We start from the raw sequence: 22,433 nt of genomic DNA on the forward strand, positions 1-22,433 counted from the left end.
CCTGACTTTGTGACTCCTTGCTTCTTGACCCTCGGACCCCTGACTTAGTGACTCTTTGCTTCTTGATCCTCAGACCCCTGACTTCATGACTCCTTGCTTCTTGATCCTCAGACCCCTGACTTCATGATTCCTTGATCCTCGGACCCCTGACTTCGCAACACCTTGCTTCTTGATCCTCAGACCCTTGATTTCATGACTCCTTGCTTCCTGACCCTCGGACCCTTGGCTTCCTGACTCCTGGACTCCCGTTCCTGCTCCCACCCCGCCATCTTGCCCCCAGTCCTGGCGTCCCCAGCCGGGACTTTGATCGCCCGTGAACCGGACCATGACAGCTGGACCTGATGGGCCCATGGCCTGATCCGACAGGCTCTTCTTACGTCCTTATCGTGCTCTGGGGGGCTTCTGCTGAGAATCAGTGGTGGCTCTTTGCTCTGGCAGAACAACTGAGGGCAAGCCCTCTGGAGCAGACCTGCTTGGAAGTGGGGAGAGGGGGCCAGGGAGAGAGGGTGTGTCTGCTCCATAGAATTAAATTGTCTGACTGGCACAGCGGAGTCAGATTAAGCGAGCAAAAGGTCAAACCACATGGAAGGGCTTGCAGCGACACACGGAATAAAAAGCAGCACTTCGTTTACATACTAATGTCTGACCCCAATACATTCATTTCTCTAATTTTGCAGCTTGTGACAGATCTCCCTTCAGAAGGGATCACCAGCAGAGAAAATATTAATGACTTTTAGAGGAAAGGAAAGGAAGGTTGGAGTGGGGAGAGGGAGGAATATCAATTTGAACAAAGCTTATGAAAATCCCAAAGACTGCTTATCTTTTATACATGATTACTAATTTATTAATGTCCCCCCCCCCACTCCATGTCTGCACAATATCCTCTTCAGTCTCAGTGGCCTTAATCTTTATGCTAATGCACTTCCTCTTCCACCCCCTTTCTCGGTCCCTCAGCTACATTTCCAACTGCTAATTAAAGGCTTTGAGATTTTCATGGGGGGGGGGGGTTGCTTGGGTAGATGCCCAAACGGCAACCGTCAAGTTCAAAGCCAAACAGAGGCTCAAGCTGCTGTTGTGAGGCAGGCTCACATATATGCAGAGCACACTTAGGATATTTCATATCAGAGAAAATGGTTCTTAAACCAGACTATTGTAACTACCCCTCAGATTAATGGCAACCTAGGTTAGGTAACTAGGGACTCAGGTGGCACTGTGGGTTAAACCACAGAGCCTAGGGCTTGCTGATAGGAAGGTCGGCGGTTCGAATCTCCGCGACGGGGTGAGCTCCCATTGTTCCCGTTGAGCTCCTGCCAACCTGGCAGTTCAAAAACACGTCCAAGTGCAAATAGATAAATAGGTAACACTCCGGCGGGAAAGTAAACGGCGTTTCTGTGCGCTGCTCTGGTTCGCCAGAAGCGGCTTAGTCATGCTGGCCACATGACCCGGAAGCTGTATGCCGGCTCCCTCAGCCAACAAGGCGAGATGAGCGCCGCAACCCCAGAGTCGGCCATGACTGGACCTAGCGGTCAGGGATACCTTTACCTTTTTTAGGTTAGGTGTCTTATACATAGTCAGGTCATTGGTCCACCTTGCTCAGTACTATCTGCACTGACCCGCAGAAGCTCTCCAGAGTTTAAGACATGGGACAATTCCCAGTGCTGCCTGGAGATGTCAGCAGCCAAGTTAATAATACAAGAGGAGCCTGCTGGATTGGGCGAAGGGCCCCTCTGGTCCACCATCCTGTTCTCAGATGCCCCCGTGGGAAACTGGCAAGCAGAGCCTGAGCACAAAAGCCAGCTCCACTCATTTGGCTTTGCTGCTTCCGAATGTAGCCACTGATAGCCTTATTCTCCTCCGCAAATTTGTCCAATCCTCTTTTAAAGCTATCCAAGCTGGTGGCCGTCACTGCCTCCTGCAGGAGGGAGGTCCATAGTTTAACCTATGCACTACGTGAAAGTGAGGCTTTTTGCAAAGCATGGTGCTTGCCCCAACTGACTCTCTGGAGCACCTTCATACAATGGCTCTGTAGATTGGCTTACCTGCCCACTGTCAGCCTATAGGGCAGGCTTCTGCAACCTGGTGGCCTCCATTTGTTTTGGAGTACGGTTCCCATCATCCCCAGGCCAATGGCCATGAATAATGGTAGCTGTAGTCCAAAACAGATGGCACTTGTCCATCTGGGAAGGCAGCCTGTCTGCGAGCAGGAAAACTCTGACCCTAAACCTCTCCTGCCTTGCGGGACATCTTCAGAAGAAAAGGCTCAAGAGTAGACCCTACACAAATCCAGAGTGGAGTCCTTAAGATGGTTGGGTAGCACCTTGTATGCTTCCTTCCGGCAACTCCTGCAGACAAGCTGATGCTAAGCATATGGCTCTGCTTTCCTCCCATCAAGGAGGTCGAGAGGGGGTCTTGTCGCCTGGGCTGCCCAGGACCTCCAGACCTCGCTTGTGCCCTGGGAAGGTAACTTTGGTGCTGCTAAAGCAATGGTTTGACAACACCTCCAGAGGCAGACTCCATTGTCTCTCAAGACAGACCAATGCCAGATCCCTCAACCGTTCCCCATAAAGCCTGGTTTCCAGACCCCATATCAACTTGGTCACCTTCCAGCTTGTCAACATCCTTCCTAAATTGTGGTGCCCAGAATTAGACACAGTATTCCAGGCGTGATCTGACAAAGGCAGAATAGTGCGCTGCTGGACACTAATCCTTCTGTTGGTGCAGCCTAGAAGAGCATTAGCTTTTTTTGCTGCTGCCACCACACTGTTATGTTAAGTCTGTGATCCACCAAGCCCCCTAGATCCTTTTCTTATATACAGCCAGGTGTCCCCATCTTATTATTAGTGCATCTGGTTCTTCCTGCCTAAGGGCAGAACCTTACATTTGTCCCTATTGAAATTCATTTTGTTAGTTTGAGCCCAGTTCTCCAATCTGTTATAAGGTCATTCTGAATCCCGATTCTGTCTTCTGCAGCACTAGCTACCATTCCCAGTTCAGTGTCATCTATAAACTGGATGTGCATTCGCTCAATTCCTTCATCAAGTTACTTATTCTTTTCTACACTTTGGATTACTGTGGGCACCAATTCACACCCTTGGACATGAATTGTGGGCCAGACACAACTTACTGCCATCTTGCAGATAGCACTCTCCAGCTGAGTGCTGTTTTGCTCCATTTGCAACATGTTTTAACAGCTATGAAACCTTAAAAAGTATTTGTAGCTGGCCTCTTAAAAACAACCCTAACCCCTACCTTTCATGACTTATGTACACCTTTTTCTAGCTCCCTCACAAATCCGGTTAAAAAAAGAGACTGCCTTTTATACCAGGAAGCACAAGTACTCAGAAATAAAGAGAGTGCCATTTAGCAAGCTAGCAGAGATATCATGTTAGCATCCTAATGCAATTGCTAACATCAGGAACTAGCTCAAAGGACAATTTTAATAGACTTTCACAGAACTCCTGGGCTATATAAAATATCATTTAATTAACCCAGACAAATTCATATTTTTTCTTCATTTGCCCTTCCAGACCTTGGTCTGTTCCCATTCCGTGAACACAGCACAGAGCTTCTCTTCCACCAAGAACTGTGGGCAAGTTACTTCTTCCACCACCCTGTTGCCAAGAGAATCATGAGTCCCAAGAAAGTGTTCAGAGGGGCTGGTCTGATCAGGATGAGGGTCTGGGGGAGCTCTAGGAGATGCCGAGTGGCGGGCCTGGGGAGGGAACCCGGCCAGCTGCATCAGGACCCTGGGGGTCATCCAAGCTTTCAAGGGTGAGTCTGAGGAAGAGGAATTTGACCAGTGTGATTGGCAGAACTTGCACTGTTACAGGTGCCACATAAAACCCGCTCCACATTTGTAACAACTCAAATCTTTCAGTGTGGCAGCGCCTGCAGTTTGGAACTCCCTGCCTATTGACTGCACACTGTATACTTTTTTGGTGTACATCAAGCAGTGCATAGATTTTACGAAATAAAGTAATCCCTGCACTTTATTGCTCCAGATGCATCCAGATTCCCACCACTCCAGTTCTGCAAAAATAAAAATAAAATGCAGCCATATATAATCTATTATTTGATCGGGTTGAAGGGAGAAAAGCACCAAGTAGTTTAAAAGACAAACCGAGTTTTTAAAATAGAATTTTAATTTTGACAAATGCTTTGGGGAATGAATGCTTACGCTGCTTTATCTCCCATACCTGGTGATTAAGTTAATTTATACTTAATGGAAGAGGGTCTCACTCTAATCTCCAGGCAGCCTCGACAGCTGCCTCTGATGATGGTATTTCTTGGGGCCTTTAAAGCCGCTTGCAAAGTGGAGGTAATGAAAACCTGGAGAGGTTGCTAAATTCACACCTGAAGGATGCTTGTCAGACAGGGGAACAGTGAGTGATGCCACTCAGGCGATGGGAAAGTCATTGTTGTCCTGGCTCTCATTTAGGAATGAAGAACTCAAGCTTGGGGGGTGTTTTCCGTTATAAAAGTGTTACCCTGAGATGGTAAGCACAAAAGGGTTCAAAGGCTCAGCAGCTGCCATGCTATGTATTCTGTGTTTTCTTTTTGTATTATGTTGTGAACCAGCCTGTGATATTCAGATGAAGGGTGGCATACAAATTTAATTAATCATCATCAATAGCAACACGCTAGAGGTCCCGGGCCCTAAGGAAGTCAGATTAGCCTCAACCAGAACCAGGGCCTTTTCAACACTGGCTCTGGCCTGGTGGAATGCTCTGTCTCATGAGACCAAGGTCCTGAGGGATCTGATTTCTTTCCGCAGGATCTGTAAGACAGAGTTCTGCCTGGCCTTTGGCTTGGGATCAACTTGATCCCCTCCCCCTCTTTCGTTTTTCCTTTCTCCTTCTGTGATGGAACTCCTATTTGGGGACTTCTCTGGCTTTTTTCTGGCCCACGTAGGACCAGTCTGGATAGCTGGCCTTGGTGAAGACTTGACGTTTTCATCTCCAAAAAAGTTTTTGATTTGAGTTCCTACTGAAATGAGGCTGCATTTTAATGTTGTATTTTAATGTTGTTGTATTTCAATAAATTGTTTTTATACCTGGTGTTAGCTGTACTGAGCCTGGTCTTGGCTGGGGAAGGCAGGGTATAAATAAAATTTTATAATCATCATCATCATCATCACAATCATAATCCTAATAAACATCTGGTCTAACCAACTGGAATCACATCTAAAAGAATTCCGCCTCAAAGATGCTCATCCAACCTCTGCTTAAAAACCTCCAATCAAGCTGTTTTCCAGCAACTGGTATTCAGAAGCATGGCTGCCTCAAACTGTGAAGGAAGAGCACAGCCATCACAGCTAGTAAAGGTAAAGGGACCCGACCATTAGGTCCAGTCGTGGCCGACTCTGGGGTTGCGTCACTCATCTCGCTTTATTGGCCGAGGGAGCCGGCGTGCAGCTTCCGGGTCATGTGGCCAGCAGGACTAAGCTGCTTCTGCCAAACCAGAGCAGCGCATGGAAACGCCGTTTACCTTCCCACCGGAGCGGTACCCATTTATCTACTTGCACTTTGACGTGCTTTCGAACTGCTAGGTTGGCAGGAGCAGGGACCAAGCAATGGGAGCTCACCCTGTCGCGGGGATTTGAACCGCGACCTTCTGATCAGCAAGTCCTAGGCTCTGTGGTTTAACCCACAGCGCCACCCGCAAGCCATAGTCCAATCCTCCTTAAAGCTACCCTTGTTGGCAGCCATCATCGCCTCCTGTGGGAGCAAAATCTGCAGTTTAACGATGCCCTGAATGAAGAAGTGGTTTCCTTTCTCTGTGCTGAATCTCCCAACATTCAGATTCATGGGAAACTTACAAGCTCTAGTCTCACGAGAGAAGGAGAAAAGCTGTTCTGCATCTGCAACAAATAAAATTGATGGAGGCAAATTCTGAGTGATTTATCTGAGAATGAAGGGACAAGAACTCTCTGCTGAAAGAGAGGAGGTATGCAGTGCTACCCGAACGACTGTAAGATGCTGTAGCTGACAGAAGCTGTAGCCTGAAACAGCTGGAAGGGGCCACTGGGCTGGCAAAGGCTGGATTAAATCATCCCGCCAGAAAGGTGGGAACCACAGAATTATGGACTTGGAAGGAACCCCAAGGGTTATCTAGTCCAACCCCCTGTAGTGAAAGAAGTGCCAGTATGGTGGTCTGGGCTGCTCCGCCAGGCTTTATTCTGATCAAACTATATTTTGCGGCAGAGAAAACAGCAACACCAGTTTCGGGGAGTGGAGCCAGGCAGAGCCAGCCTGATCACGGCACTGGGAGCCCCGAGGTAATACGGTTCATTAACTGCAAAGTGTTGCTGCATATCCAAGGCTGAGAACTAAGGAATAAATTATGCTTGAAATGTAAGAGGCAGGGACAGCATTATCGCCTTAACTGTGTAAATGGGGTGGGGGGTGGGGAGGGGAAGCCCCCCCTTAATGCAGAAGAAACATCCACTACTCATTTATTCTTCCTCCTTTCAGCGTTTCTTGCTGTGAAAGAGATGAAGGCAGAATTTGCAGGAGAGGGCGGGAATTGCAGGAGGAGGCATGGAGGCGGGGGCTTCTCCCCCTCTACACAGAATACTTTTCTAATCAAACAGGCTCCAGAGGCAAATGGAACAAGGCTACATTCCCAGCACAAATTCTGATTCCAAGATATTCCTCTGTTGGGGCCAAGGAAGAGCCTTGCCAAAGGAAACCCAGCGCTGCTCTACTCCAGCATCTGATTTCCAACGGCAGTGAGCCAGCTACATCAAGCAGGTACATGCCGGCAGGAGCCACCATCGCTCTTTGCCTCCAAGCAATCGCTACTTAGAGGTAGATTGCTTCGGACAATGGAGGTTCTAATTCACCATCATAGCTGGCAGGCATTGATAAACCACATCTTTCCGCAGGGCCTGCAAGACAGACCTGTTCCACCAGACCTTTGGCCAAGGCACAGTCTGACCCCCTCCTTCAGGAATCCCCAAAGAACTCTAGCCCCCCCCCACCACTTTCCCCCTTTTCTTCCTAATGTCTCAACAAATGAAACTGATTTGTAAAAATGTTACATGGTTTGGGGGGGGGGATACGAGAGACATTGCAAACACTTTTGTAAATCAAGAAAACCTTTAATAAAAAAGAAAAAAAAGAACTCTAGCCCAATGGTTGCCATTGGTTTGATTTTGAATTGATTTTAGAATGAATTGATTTTAGAATGAATTGATTTTAGAATGCATTTCAATTGATTGATTGTGATTTTATGTGAACTGTGTTGCTTTTTATTGTTGTTTGCCGCTCTGAGCCCGGCTTCGGCTGGTGAGGGCGGGATATAAATAAAGTTTTTTTATTATTATTTATTAAACAATTCTTTAAAAGCTATCTGAGGCACAGACCAAATATCAAAGTGAACCAGAACCAGGACAGGGCAGTGGATGAGGGGAGGCTGCAGCTATCACTGCCTCCTGTGGAAGTGAGTTCCACAGCTTAACTATACACTGCACAAAAAAGACTTTCTGTTATCTGTCCTGAATCTTCCAATATTCAGCTTCAGTTCTAGCTTTGTGAAACAAGGAGGAGGAACACTTTCTTCTGCCCAGTGGGAAGCTACAAGGAGATCCCATTTGGCCTGTGGCCCCACAACCTTGATATGTCTCCCCACTGCCTCCAAATTTACTCAAGGAACTTCCAAACGCTCATCACAAGTCTTGTGGAATAAAAAAAAAGGGAAGTGCAACATTTTTTAGTGACAGAAATGGGTGGCCAAAGAAGCTACTCTTATTATTATTCGTAAAGAAGAAGAAGAAGAAGCCTCTCCCAATTTTTCTCTGGGCTAATTAGCGCTAATAAAGCAAGACTCAAATATTTCCTTTTGACACGACAGGGAAGCAGAATCATTAGTGCTGAAGGGAAAGAGACTGGGAAGAGGGGGGGGGGAAGGCACTTCAAAAGCCGTTTGGAGTGTATGCAGGCAAAAGTGATACACACAGCTTCCAATTAAACACCAGGCAGGCAGAATGCCTGGTGGCGGGGGGGGGGGGGGGGGGAGGAAGGAAAGGGAGCAAAGCCCCCTCCCTCTCCCCCGTTTAAGCCTCAGAAATCTAACTTGAAGCATCATATTCTCCTCTGTGTACACGCACACCAGACACCTTCCAAATAAACCGCCAGCAATTAAATCCTACTTTTGCAACATTTTAATTTGGTAGTTTGCTGCGCCTGCAGAGCTGGCGACTCCACCCATCGCTCACCCACCTGGCAGGAAGGAAGAGAGTTTGCAGGAGAGTGGACGCTTTCTCATGCAGAAGGGAAAATCCTGCATCTTTCCCTGGGATGGTGGGGGGTGTGATAGGAATTTTGAGGTCTTAGATATATGTTAAATGTTCATAAGTGTACCAACCAAGCACGTACATAGATCAGCACAGGAAGACCGACCTGGAACCATTTCGATTCCCAAACTGAGCAAATGTTTTCTCTGCAAGGTCAAAGGAAAATGGAAAAGCCTCCCCATTGTCTTTTCCTTCACAAATCCTGTCTTAAGGGCACATTTTAGATATGAATAGGGTGTGGGCCTGTGACCTGGCTCAGGAACTAAGTATTTATCATTACAAAAGACTGGCCAGGCTCCCCAGAGTATCCAATCAAGTAAGCATTAACAGGTAACCTGGCAGACAGGAGGTAAACAACACACTCAGATTTCTGCTGTAGACCGCCCTGTCTGTGATATAGTTATGATGTATCTGGGGGTGGTCTTGGACTCCAAGGTGGGCAATTTAAAATGTCTATATAAGGGCGGGTACACCTTGGTTCTGGGATCCTCCTCTTTCCTGCGTGTGAGGGGAGAACCCTGTTGCAACAGATCAATAAAGATCAGGCTTACTAGCTGCTTTGCTTCTCAATATTCTCTGGTTGGCCTCTGTTATTTTCTCCTACCAATAGGAAACCCACGTAAGGACTCTATATGGGCTCTTGGATGCCCCATAAGGGAAAAAGGGCAGATTTTGTTTACGACACGGTTGTCCAGGTTGGTGACCCTTCACTATATCCTGAATTCCACAGCTTACCTTCCCTACACCTTCCAACATTTAGCTAGTCGGATAACCCAGAGTCTACTATTATGCAAGGGGGGGGGGATTCCTATTCACTTTCTCCGCACGAGTTCTCATTCCTATATCCCTTATTGGTGATCCAAAAATAAATCACACTGCAGCTCCTGGCAGATCTGGAAGCACTTTCAGAGAGAACTGAGATGCAATGGGGGGGGGGGGAATCAAAGCAGGGCATTATTAACTCAATGTAAAAGATAAACATCGCTAGGGAACAATATGCACCTTCTATAAAGGGCATAAGAATGTTTCTCTGAGCCATTAATTTCTCACGACTGTGAAAGGCTTTAGGGGTGGTATCTTTAAAATCCTTACTTTCATTCTGATGCTTCATTTGTTTTAATTGAGGAGGCAATTAGTGGCAAATCAAATCTACCCACACACAGATAGCTTCACCTACTGGATAGTGGCGTATCAACTGCCTACAATGTCAACACAGGCCACGGGACTTTGTTAGATCAAGGAAAACAGAATCTAAAATTTGTATCTATTCCCCAGAAGAAAAAAATCAGTTGGAGGGCAGGGGCAGGGCGGGAGATTTTGGTCAAAGAAACAGTACAAAGGGATTTTTTGCTGGAAGTGTTGAGATGCAGCTCATCTTGTCTTGGGGAAGATCGAGAGAGGAACCTCCAAGTTTGCTAGCTAGACTGTCCTTTCTGACCTAACCTGTACTCACCTTCCCTGTATTTTATCCCTCTCTCACCACAGTGGAACTCGTGGACCACCAATGAAACTGAGTGCTGGAAGATTCAGCACAGATAAAAGGAAGGAAGTCCTTCTCGCAGCACATAGTGTGGAACTCACTCCAACAGGAGGCAGTGGTGGCCACCAACACGGATGGCTTCAACTGCAGAGTAGAAAAATGCATGGAGAAGGCTGTCAGTGACTACATTCCATCTTCACAAGTCAGAGGCAGGAAAGCTTCCGATGGCAGCTGCTGGAAGCCACCTGAGTGGTGTTATTAACCAAAATCTGCCCTTTCCCCCTTATGGGGTACCCAAGAGCCCATATACCCAAGAGCCCACCTTACGTAGGTTCCCTATTGGTAGGAGAAAATAACAGAGGCTAACCAGAGAATATTGAGAAGCAAAGCAGCTAGTAGGCCTGATCTTTACTGATCTGTTGCTCACCCCTCCATACATCATACATACATCACAGAAGGGGTGTAACCTAAGACCACCCAGATACCTACATCACAGAAAAGGTTGTCTAAAACAGAAATTTGAATGTTGTTTTTCTCCTGTCCGGCAGGTTACTTGATTGGATACCCTGCTTAGTAGATTGGATTGCCTGGGGAGCCTGGCCAGTCTTTTGTAATGATAAATACTTAGTTCCTGGGCCAGGTCACAGGCTCACACCCTATTCATATCTTAAATGTGTCCTTAAGACAGGATTTGTGAAGGAAAAAGACAATGGGGAGGTTTCCCACTTTGACCTTGCAGAGAAATAATTGAGGTCAATTTGTTCAGGCCTTTTTTTCTGTGGGGTTTTCAGACATGTGGTTTATAAATTTATGTACGTGTTTGCTTAGTACATTTATGAACATTTATTACATATGTAAAACCTTAAATCCTGCCAACATAGCAGTTCAAAAGCACGTCAAAGTGCAAGTAGATAAATAGGTACCGCTCTGGCGGGAAGGTAAACGGCGTTTCCGTGCGCTGCTCTGGTTCGCCAGAAGCGGCTTAGTCATGCTGGCCACGAGACCCGGAAGCTGGACGCTGGCTCCCTTGGCCAATAAAGCGAAATGAGCGCTGCAACCCCAGAGTCGTCCATGACTGGACCTAATGGTCAGGGGTCCCTTTACTTTTTTAAGACCTTAAATTTCTTATCACAGTGGAGCGTGGGGTGCTGAGTAGTCCTGTGGCTCGTGCCATGCCTGTGTGCTTCCCAGAAGAGGCATCTGGTTGGCCACTGAGAGAACAAGGGGCTGGACTAGACGAGCCACTGGCCTGATCCAGCAGCCTCTGCTTATGTCCTTAACACTAAGGAGGACAGAGGGGGGCGGCTCTTGAACTCATGCCCTGCTTGTGGGCTTCCCAAGAGGCATCTGGCTGGGCATGGTGGGAGATGAGACGCTAGACTTTGATCCAGCAGGGCTCTTCATACGTGTGTTTGATACTGGGGGGAAAGCTGCAAGCTGGGGTGGGCTTTGCTGCACCAGCATGAAATACACACAGTAATTGGCCTGCAACCAAATTGTCTTAGCAGGGCACCCAGAAAGAGAGATGCTTCTCTTGGCAGCTATTTCTGGAAGGATGACATTTCACTTTGTATGGTCTGTTGAGTTCTACCCAAGACTGTTTTGTGCCTGCTCGCTTCTGAATTGCGGAGGATTTCACAAGGGCTGCCTGAGTTCATTCCCCACCCCCCCTGCCCCAAGCAAGGGAGTAATGTCTACATGCAATTTTCACACATTTTAGCCAGGATGAGAGGAGCCTGCCATCAGGCCTTCAATCTGAATGGGTATGCAAATCTGTTGCTGCGGGATTTCAAGAGTCAAAAATATGTAGAACAGAAAGTGCAAATTACTAAAGACTCTCGGTTCTAATATTAGCTGGAGCAAGTATAATGAAAATGTATCATGGGTGGAAGGAGCGGCAAGGAAGGAGGGGAGCAGCACCGCAAAACAATCTCTACAGCAAAACTGATGCTTTAAAAAAAATCATCTAAAGAGCTGGCCATTTGCAGCCCTTTAATGTAAGTTTTGTTTTCAGTTTTCAATAATTTACAGATACACATCTTACCATCTCGTATTTCCATTACAAATACGTATCAGATTTCCCTCCCCCACTTTTATGGTTTCTTCTCTTATTTAAATTTTTAACCATGCATTTTCCATTTTAATCCATTTCTGAATTATTAAACAATTAATCCTGAGAATACTTTTAACTGCTTGATTTAAGTTGACCCTGCCAGTGCACTTAGTTGCATACCATGATTTTTCACATATCCCACAAATATTCTCCACTCCTTAATATTTTCTCTCCTCTTGGTTTCTTTGCACTCGTTAATTTTGCCATTTCAGTATAATCCATCAATTTAATCAGGCACTCTTCCTCGGCTGGAGTAGCTTCCTCTTTCCATCTCTGGACAAATACCATTTGGGCTACTTTTGCGGCATTCGTAAACAAATTTCTAAGCTTCTTCAGAATTTAAAATGTGGGGTTTTGGGGGGGAATTATTGGGATGTTGTTTTTATTTTGATTATATATTTTGTGGTTTTATGTTTTGATTTTGTTCCGTGAACCTCCCTGGGACCTCTGGGTATAGGGCGGTATAAAAATTCAATTTTTGTTGTTGTTGTTGTTTCTTTACTCACTATCCTTAAAAGAAATGTTTCTAGTTTTTTTACTAAAAGTTATTTTCAACACTTTCTTCCATTCATTATAAACAATTTCTCAGAAAGCTTTTGTTCTCTTACAGGACCACCACATATGGTAGAAATTGCCCTCCTTTTCTTTACATTTCCAGCACAAATTTCATTTTGATTTATAAATCTTTGCATGTCTGCTAGGAGATAAATACCACCTGTACATCCTTTTCAAATAATTTTCTTTTGGTGTATGACATGCTGTGAATTTCAAACCAACATTCCCTACCTTCTCCCATGCAGCCATTTCAATATTGCGACCAAAGCAAGACTGCTGCTGTGGCAGATAAGAGTTCATTCCGCCAAACATTTCAGTGGAGGGCTACAGAAGGAACCATCTCCTTTGCCCATCCCTTTTCACCCAAGCAACAGCATAACGGTACATTCTGAAATGCAGGTGCTGCTATTATTATTATTATTATTATTATTATTCATTGTTAGTCGCTGTATCTTCCCCAAAGCAACCCAAAGAAACTTGCAAAAACAACCGCACATATTAAGACCAAGGCAGGCAGAGAGAGGAAAAAAATGCATTTAAAACATTCCACCCACTTCTAAAAGCCAGAGATAGTTAAAGGCCAAAGGCCTGGTTATAGAGGTGTTTTTGCCTGGCACCTCAAGGTATGTAGTGAAGGCTCCAGGCAAGCCTCGCTGGGGCGAGCAATTCCACAAACATGGAGCCACCCCAGAAAAGGCGCCTTCTCATGCTGCCACCCTCTGGACCTCTCACGGAAGATGCACACAAAAGTAGTCCTTGAGGTACTGCAGTCCTGAGCTGTTTTAAGGTTTTATAGGTCAAAACCAGCACTTTGAATTGGGCCCAAAAACTGTCAGCCAGTGCAGCTGGGGCAGGATTGGTGTAATATGCTCAAACCACCTTGCCCCAGTGAGCAACCTGCGTTTAAGACCAATTGAAGCCCCACGTAAAGCTCATGGCAATAATACGTATAGTAGCTTTGTATGTATCACAGCTGTCAACTTACAGATTTGAAAATAAGGGACCAGCAGCCTTGAAAATAAGGGATCAGCAGCCAAAATAAGGAATTTTCAGAGCACAGGTATGTTCAACTTCTGAGCCCCTCCAAGCCAAAGGCAGAAAGCCCAGCCAGCAGCCAAACGAAGCCTCAAGCGGTGGTTCCCACAGCGCAGCAACCCAGCAAAGGGGATGCAGCAAGGAAAACCACCATCACCTCTCCGCTGGGAAGCGCTGAGCAAAGGCGACTCCCCAGGCAACGCGGCCGATTTGATCGGCACAAGGCATGCAAGCTCCACCCCCCCAGTTGTTCTTAGACTCCTTATTGGGTGAGCAATGCAATCAAGCAACAGACTTGGAGCCTCCCTCCTCCCTGGCCGGCAGGGAGGGAGGGAGAGGAGCTGCTTCCTTTGAAACCCAGGAAATTTAAGGGACATCATCAATAAGGGACAGCAGCAGGACACAGCGCTGGGATAAGGGACTTTCCCGCCAAATAAGGGACGGTTGACAGCTATGGTATGTATGTCACCTTAGGGGACACTAGCATGGAGGAAGGGGGCAACAGAATTGGAGGTGTCTGCAGACTCCCAATGAATCTCATGTTTCCATTAAAAATAAAGTTACTAGCCATTATGATTGCAGAGATATGCTTGAAAGTCAGTTTGCAAGGCCTGCTAAAATCGGAACTGGGATGTATTATGCAAAGAAGCAAGGGTTACAGAGAAGGTCACTTGTGCAGGTTGCAGAATCCGGCTGCTCATGATGCAGAATTTTGACTGCCTGGTCACTGAACTCTAAGATGAGAAAGCAACTCCCTTCCGCAAAGAACAGACATACAATCTGATAATGGACATGAAATCAATACACACTTACAATGTCTTTTCCTTCCTTTTTTTGCGTGGGTCCACTAACCGAAGGGTGTCCCGGATGACAGAGACTTTGACTGCTTCATCAACAGGGCTTCGGATGTACTCAAAGACTCCCGGAGAAACCTTGGATTCAAATAGCGTACACTGATGAATGACAAAATTCTCCCTATATTGGGTATGGGGAACCTGTGGATTCCCAGATGCTCATGGACTACAACTCCCTTCATCCGTGACCATGCAACTGGCTGAGGCTGATAGGAACTGGAGTCCAATAGCTTCTGGTGGGCCAGAGCTTCCCCAGCCACAGTCTACTGTGTTGCATTGCTCCAAGCCTACAAAAACACACACACCACAGAGGTGCACTCACTGCTCTGTATTAGACATCCTTAGGCTACTTCCGTGCTGGGAAAAGACATGCTTTTATGGAGCTTCTGGACAAGTGTGAGCAAAAGCTGCTTGTCTCTTATTTCTCCTGTTCAACTTCCTCTGTGTGTGTGTGTGTGTGTGTGTGTGTGTGGTGTTTTGCAGAGCCCAGAAAAATCCAACCTTTTATGGAATAGGTGAATAATTTCCCTGGGTGTAGCTGATCCATTGTACTAGATCTATTCAACCACTTTCCTGGCTGGTTACAGCCTGTATAGATTGCACTCTGGCCATTTTCTTCCTTACCAGGAGCGCAGTGGGAGGGCTGGAGCAGGCGGTACAATATGATTGCATTTAACTTGTGTGAATTCAACCATATGCAGTTGAAGGCAGGCTGGCCGGCTGGCTGAAATTCTGCAAGCAAGGCAGTGAGCTTCAAAGTTATTTTCACGCTCGTGGGTTTCCCTGGCACCAAAAGAGATTTCAAGCTCTCTGCCTTGCTGGGGAGACAAGGCCCAGTTCTGGGATACTCTTGCAAGATCTCGCAGAGCCACCCGAGATCTCGCGCAAGCATCGCTAGCTTTCCAGAGCTAGCACACGGAGCTGTTTGCATTTAAAATGTGGGATTTCATCCAGCAGACCTTGAACCACTTCAAAGTGATACAAAGTTAGCAGGAATCACAACATTAACAGTAGTAAATCCCCAAATGTTCTATATTCTGATCAATATAGCTGCACACCACTGTCCCAATGAGGTTACAATTTATTTATTTATTAAAAAAAAGAATGATGGGGAAAGAAGACAGAAGCAAAAGCCATAGAGGATGGATATTTATTGTTTGAGGAATTTATATTTTCCGGGCTTTTAAAAGTTTTAAAAAGCTGCTGCCTCCAATCTGCTCTTGCCTCTCTTCCTGCAAATGGTTTTGAAATTTTATTTCATGGCATGGTTTTACGGTGAATGGCTCCATTGGTTGTATGGTAGCGCAGGAATATTTAAAATCAACAAAGTGCTGCACTGTGCAAAATACGAGCAAGCCAGGGCTGAACTGATATTACCCTTGCTGGTACCTTTCCTGGGAAAATCAGAGGCTCACTATGTCAGGTTCCTATTGGAAGACCGGACAAACGCTAGAACTTTAGCAGTGGCAAAGTTGTTATCGGTGATTGCAAAAACCAATGATCCCTATCTTTTGAACAAAATGCTTGTTTAACCTGGAGGTAGGCTGTATGAATTGTGCATTGCTTTGTAACAATTTGTGGGTCTCTGGACCGTAATAAAGATTGATTGATTGATTTGGTATATAAATTTTCCCTTGGCTTTTTTGCTGGCCCATGTAGGACCAGCATGGATAGCTGGCTTGGGTGAATATCTGATGTTTCTTCCCTTTATGGTCTTGATTTATGGGCTGCTACTAAAAAGAGGCTATATTTTTAGCCGCATTTTAAGCTGTATTTTAATTGTCCCCCCCCCCTTCTATTACGTTTTATTGTAATTTATATTCAGTATTAGCCGCCTTGAGCCCAGCCCTGGCTGGGGAGGGCGGGGTATAAATAAAATGTATTATTATTGTATTATTATTATTATTGTTATCATACTTACAGGACCGCCTCTCCCGATATGCCCCATGGAGGACCTTAAGGTCCATAAATAGCAACACCCTAGAGGTTCCGGGCTCTAAGGAAGTCAGATTAGCCTCAACCAGAGCCAGGGCCTTTTCAACACTGGCCCCGGCCTGGTGGAACGCTCTGTCTCATGAGACCAGGGCCCTGCAGGATCTGATTTCTTTCCGCAGGGCCTGTAAGACAGAGTTGTTCTGCCTGGCCTTTGGCTTGGAATCAACTCGATCCCTCCCCCTCTTTCCTTTTTCCTTTCTGACTTCCCTGGCTTTTTTTCTGGCCCACGTAGGACCAGTCTGGATAGTTGGCCTTGGTGAAGATTTGATGTTTTCATCCCCAAAAAGTTGTTGATTTGAGTTTCTACTGAAAGGAGTACTTAATTAATGTTGTACTTAATCTTGTTTTTAAGTTTTATTTTAATCAATTGTTTTTACCTGGTGTTAGCTGCCCTGAGCCAGTCTTGGCTGGGGAGGGCGGGGTATAAATAAATAATTTTATTTATTTATTTATTATTATTATTATTATTATTATTATTATTATTAGGAAGGAAGAGTGGTGGCACCCTGAGGGGAGGCAAGAGCTGTTGAAGTCCACAGCCAGCTTCTGCCTTTCAGAAAAAAAGTCTCTAAAGTAGCCTGGCTGAGGCTGAAGGAAAAGACTCACCTCTTTCTCATGTTCAGTTCTCATGCTGGGATTAGCATTGACTTCCATCAATATCGGCTTCAGGTTTTTCATCAGAAGAATGTCAAACCCTAAAATCTTTAGACAAGAGACAACAGCTTTTTTAAAAAGATATTTCCAAACTCCCCTATGCTGGACATTAAGCATTTTCAGAACCAGCCCTATTGTTAATCTCTAAACGGAATCATTGCCTCTGCTGGATAAAATGGCTGCATTCACACATCACACGTATGGTAATTAATAATGGTTTACCCTGAATGGGCAGGTGGTTCCTGCCTCAATCTTCTCTTAGCATGAGCAACAAACCATGATGGTTTGTATGAAGTGGCATACAAATTTAAATGAATGAAATGAAACTTGGCTTGGCCATTGATTCAGCCTTTTTGATACACTCGCTGATTAAACTGCTCATTTACACTACCTTGGTTTGTTTCTTCATTTTCAAACTTGACAAGATACAAAGCTAACACAGAGACAAGATGTGAGTGCTCAGTCACTTGCCCTGATTCAAATCAATCCACCCTATCCAGAATCTACCCAGGGCACGCTTTTAATAAAATAAGAACAAGAGAAGAATTTGCTGGATCAGGCCAAACGAGGACCATCGAGTCCAGCATCCTGTTCTCACAGTGGCCAGGAAGATGCCTGTGGGAAACCCACAGGCAGAATCTGAGCATGAGAAGCACTCTCCCCTCCTGTGGTTTCCAGGAACTGGCATTCAGAAGCACTTGCTGCCTCCGACTGGGGTGGCAACGCACAGCTGTAATGGCTAAGAGCAACCAACAGGCCTCTCCTAAGGGCACAAGCAGGCTTTTCTGCTACAGTGGTGCCTCGCAAGACGAAAAGAATCCGTTCCGCGAGTCTCTTCGTATAGCAGTTTTTTCGTCTTGCAAAGCAAGCCCATTAACGGCTTAGCGGATTAGCGCTATTAGCGGGCTTAGCGGATCAGCTGATAAGTGGTTTAGCGGCTTAGCGGGTCAGCTGATAAGCGGCTTAGCGGATCAGCTGTTAAGCGGCTTAGGGTCAGCTGATAAGCGGCTTAGCGGCTTGGTAAAAGGGGGGGGAGGAAAAAAAACCCGCAGGAACTCGCAAGACATTTTTGTCATGCGAAGCAAGCCCATAGGAAATTCGTTTTGCGAAGCACCTCCAAAACGGAAAACCCTTTCGTCTAGCGGGTTTTCCGTCTTGCGAGGCATTCGTCTTGCGGGGCACCACTGTACTATACAAATGGCGGCCATTTTTCACAGGGTTTCCATTCCTGCCCCCCCCCCCCACACACACACATACAGGTGAAACTCAAAAAATTAGAATATCATGAAAAAGTTCCTTGATTTCACTAATTCAACTTCAAAGGTGAAACTAATATATGAGATAGACTCGTGGCATGCAAAGCGAGATAGGTCAAGCCTTTCTTTGTTATCATTGCGATGATCACGGCGTACAGCTGATGAAAACCTCAAATTAACAATCTCAGAAAATGAGACTATTCAAGGAAATCAGCAAAACAAGGATTGCAAATCGAGCAAGATTGGACCTCTGAGAAGTAGAAGCACATCTCGCTTTGCATGTCATGAGTCGATCTCATATATTAGTTTCACCTTTTAAGTTGAATTACTGAAATAAAGGAACTTTTCCACGATATTCTAATTTTTAGAGTTTCACCTGTATCTGCAGAGCTCATATAAGAGCACCCCATGACGTGTTAAGTGACAAATTTGTGTCACTTCTGGGTTTGGCACTGCGTGTGGTCGCATATCTTTCGGACGCAAGTTAATCGGTCATTGCCTGTAGTGTCCCACCAAAGATTGCTACCATAGATTGCTAAAAGCAAGGTTTGCTATGGTTACAACAAGGTGGTTTCCTGGTGGAAGGAGAAGCTAAGGAGCAGGGGGAGAGAGAGAGAGAGATTGCTCAGAGACGGGTTCCACAGTACAGTATTTTGACTGCAGACTTTGAGACACTAATTGGCAAATGGTTACTGTGGCAGTTCCTCTTGGCTTTAATGACACAGCCTGCTCACATAATCACAGCTGTCTTCTGGTCAGGATGGCATGAACTGCAATTTTGCAAAGGTCAGGAGGAGATACTGAGATTTCAGCTCATCCTGACCCTCACTGGCAAAAACAACAAGAAGAGAAAATGAATATATTTTCTGATTTAAGCAAGCCGGGCGAGGGAGGGAGTCAGAAGACTACAGCCTTGTGTCTGGAGGAAGAGTCTCTTGATGACCTTGGTGTGGATTTCCACAATTTGGAAACAAGGAACCCAGTCCAAGCCTCCTGGTGGCCTTTACCCACTGCTGTTCCCTTGTGTCTGTGAACTGGAGAAGTACCAGGCTGAGTTCAAAGTATTAGTGCTGACATATAACTCCCTATACAGCTCAGGGCCAGATTACTTGCCTTATCCTTTATACACCCAAGAGGTCATTGCAGCCTGCAGTAAAGTCTCTCCTGCAAGTTCCAAAGATCTCAGGAACTCTCCCTGCAGTAACCTGGAGCAGCACTTTTTAGTGGGGTTGCCCCTGTCCTGTGGAATGGTGAGTTCCTGTCGAGATATTATTATTTCATTCATTCATTCATTCATTTAGTCACTTTTATCTTGCCCAAGGCAACCCAAAACAACTTACAACCAAACATACAACAGACAAGCGCTATCTGAACCTTATTAAAAGCAGCGGAGGACGCTTAATGTTCCAACAGGCTGTACCAGCTGGGTAAACGGTTCTTTACCACGGATGTCCACCTGTTCCGAGTTTCAAATGTATTTGTTGTTCTTTTAACTCTTTTTAATTATCTTATGTGCAGATCACCTTGAGACAGCAGCTTTAGAAAGCGATTAATAAATCGAACTGCAATATTAACAGTAAAAACAGGGTGGTTAAAAGCGTGTGGGATGGAGTCCCAACTCTGAATCTTGTCTCAAGCCACCAGGAGAGGGGGGGGGGCTGCAGCTCAGAAGTGGCGGACATATGCAAGACCCTCCTCAATAACTTTTCCTGGCCCTAGTTGTTCTCACATGCCTTCCAGCCATGGCACTTCTCCAATGAGAATCTGGGCAACTGTGGTGAGGGATGCAGCTGCCAGCAAGGTCTGTTTGATCCTGTTGTCACCACCAGATGTTTCATGCTACAACCAGTCCTCATGCATCTGTGCATCTGGAGGGCACCATGCTCAGGGAGGCTGGTCTGAACCATTTGGATCACAGGTAGGCAACCTGTGGCTCAGAGGCAACACACACGGTCCAGTCCCATCAGAGTCTCATCCTCTTATTTCTCCTGGTATTTTGAAGTGTGAAAACCAACTGGCCACCTTCTGCCTGCACATGCATGTGCGTGCATGCACAAAAGAGAGATGGATTCTGGACTAGATGCCAAACGCCGCAACCCCACACCCCGCGGCCTGATATGGCAGGCTCATCTTAGGTTTTCATTTCATTAAACACGTGCCCTGGATAGATTCTGGACAGGGTGCATTGATTTGAATCATGGCAATTGATTATGCTCTTATATCTTGTCTGCATGAAAATAACAAGCCTCTATAAAAATAACAAGCCTGAAAACGAACAAACAAACCAAGGCAGTATCTGTTGACGAGGGATACGTCAGCAAGAACTTCTGTTGCCTTGGAACGTTTGGGACAGATAAAAGAAAACGCACGTTACAGAATTAAACTGTGGAACTCACTTCCACAGGAGGCAGTGATAGCCACCACCTTGGCTGGCTTTAAAAGAAGATCGGACAAATTCATGGAGGAGGCAAGGCCATCAATGTCCACTAGCCATGATGGTTGTGTTCTGCCTCCACGGTTGGAGGCAGCAATGATCTGCACGCCAGTTGCTGGAAACCACTGGAAGGGAGAGGGCTCGAATTCTACTTGCAGCTTTCTCAATTGAGGCTTATGGCTGGCCACCAAGAGAACAGGATGCTACACTAGGCGGGGGACCCTTGGGCCTGATCCAGCAGGTCATTTCTTATGTTCTTACACACCCTCAAATGCCCTCTAGTCTAAGTCTTGGCTCACCTGGAAGCAAGAAGGCCCTGGTTTTCCGGCAGGAATATCCGATTGGTAGTAAACTTTCAAGTTAGGGACCATGGCAATAACAGTCTTGATGACCAGGGAAATTATTTCATCCGTGAGCTCCTCGACGTTGACTCCGTTGGAGGACAACCTGTTCAGGATGCTGGAAAACGTCTGTTTGCTGCCTGTGTTGGCGCTATCTGAGTGGACAAAGTTCCCACTGTGGACGTTGAGGGAGTAGTTGGTCAGATGCATAAAGACCTGGTGGAGGTTCTTGTGGGTCGGCTCCTGGTAGGGCTCCGTGCAGAACCGGCAGAGGCCGTTTTTGGCAATGTAGATCTCCAGCGGGTCCAGAGACTTCAGCAGGACGTAAAGGCGGATGTCAAACTTCAGATTGTCAATGAGAAAGGGCTTGGACATGTACTCCTGGACCACCGCAGGTCGTAAAGGGGTGCTCCCCGTCACCTGGATGTCGCTGGGCTCTTTAATGAGGTAGATTCCGTCCCCCTGGCAACCACCGTCAGGTTTCACAATGAATATGGGCTTCCACCTGGGGTTGGCTTCTTTCATCATCTGGACCTGAAAGGAAGCAAGAAGGCAAAAGAACGTCTGTTACATTTTGCCTATCCCTTCTTTGTCCTAGGTAAAGGGACCCCTGACCAGTAGGTCCAGTTGTGGCCAACTCTGAGGTTGCAGCACTCATCTCGCTTTATTGGCGGAGGGAGCCGGCGTACAGCTTCCGGGTCCTGTGGCCAGCACGACTAAGCCGCTTCTGGCAAACCAGAGCAGCGCATGGAAACGCCGTTTACCTTCCCACCGGAGCAGTACCTATTTATCTACTTGCACTATGGCGTGCTTTCGAACTGCTAGGTTGGCAGGAGCAGGGACAGAGCAACGGGAGCTCACCCTGTCGTGGAGATTCAAACCCCTGACCTTCTGATCGGCAAGTCCTAGGCTCTGTGGTTTAACCCACAGCGCCACCCACATCTTTGTCCTAGATTGGCATAAATTATTTCATTCATTCATTCATTCAATACATACGTACATACATACCCTGCCTTTCTCCACGGCAAGGATTCAAGGCAGCTTACAGATAAAAGTAAGAACAGCTCAAAACTTGGGGGTGGAGAATTTACCTACCCTCTCTCCCTGACTAAGTACACAACTTACTCGGGGCTGACCTTCCAGGGGTGTACCATATTGGCCCAAACATAAGCCGCACTCGAATATAAGCTGCTCCCTTAAAATTGGAGGGGGGTGATTCTGAAAGGCACCCAGCAAGGAACACACACAAGGCTTGCCCAGCAAGGGTTGGGGGGCCAAATGAAAAGGGGGTCAGCAAGCACCCGTCCCAAACAAGCACACTCTCACTACCGAAGCGCATGTGGTCGTCCACTGCCAAATACAGTAATCGGATGCTGCCCAGCTGTAAAGGAACCACCTCACAGCTGACCAGAGGTTGCAG

At 46.3% G+C, this 22,433-nt stretch overlaps 1 protein-coding gene across 1 annotated transcript in view; it reads right to left on the reverse strand.

Moving 5' to 3' along the window:
- TTLL11 (tubulin tyrosine ligase like 11) overlaps positions 1-22,433 on the reverse strand; it is a 68,244-nt gene that overhangs the window by 15,825 nt on the left and 29,986 nt on the right. The window contains exons 4-6 of the mRNA XM_083485923.1: positions 20,972-21,547; positions 16,935-17,030; positions 14,293-14,411 (exon numbers count right to left, since the gene is read on the reverse strand). Of these exons, the coding sequence (XP_083342049.1) occupies positions 14,293-14,411; positions 16,935-17,030; positions 20,972-21,547 (791 nt within the window). The remainder of the gene's footprint in view (positions 1-14,292; positions 14,412-16,934; positions 17,031-20,971; positions 21,548-22,433) is intronic.

The sequence above is a fragment of the Podarcis liolepis genome (genome assembly GCF_965112155.1).
Source record: "Podarcis liolepis genome assembly, chromosome: Z".
Lineage (NCBI taxonomy): Eukaryota > Metazoa > Chordata > Lepidosauria > Squamata > Lacertidae > Podarcis > Podarcis liolepis.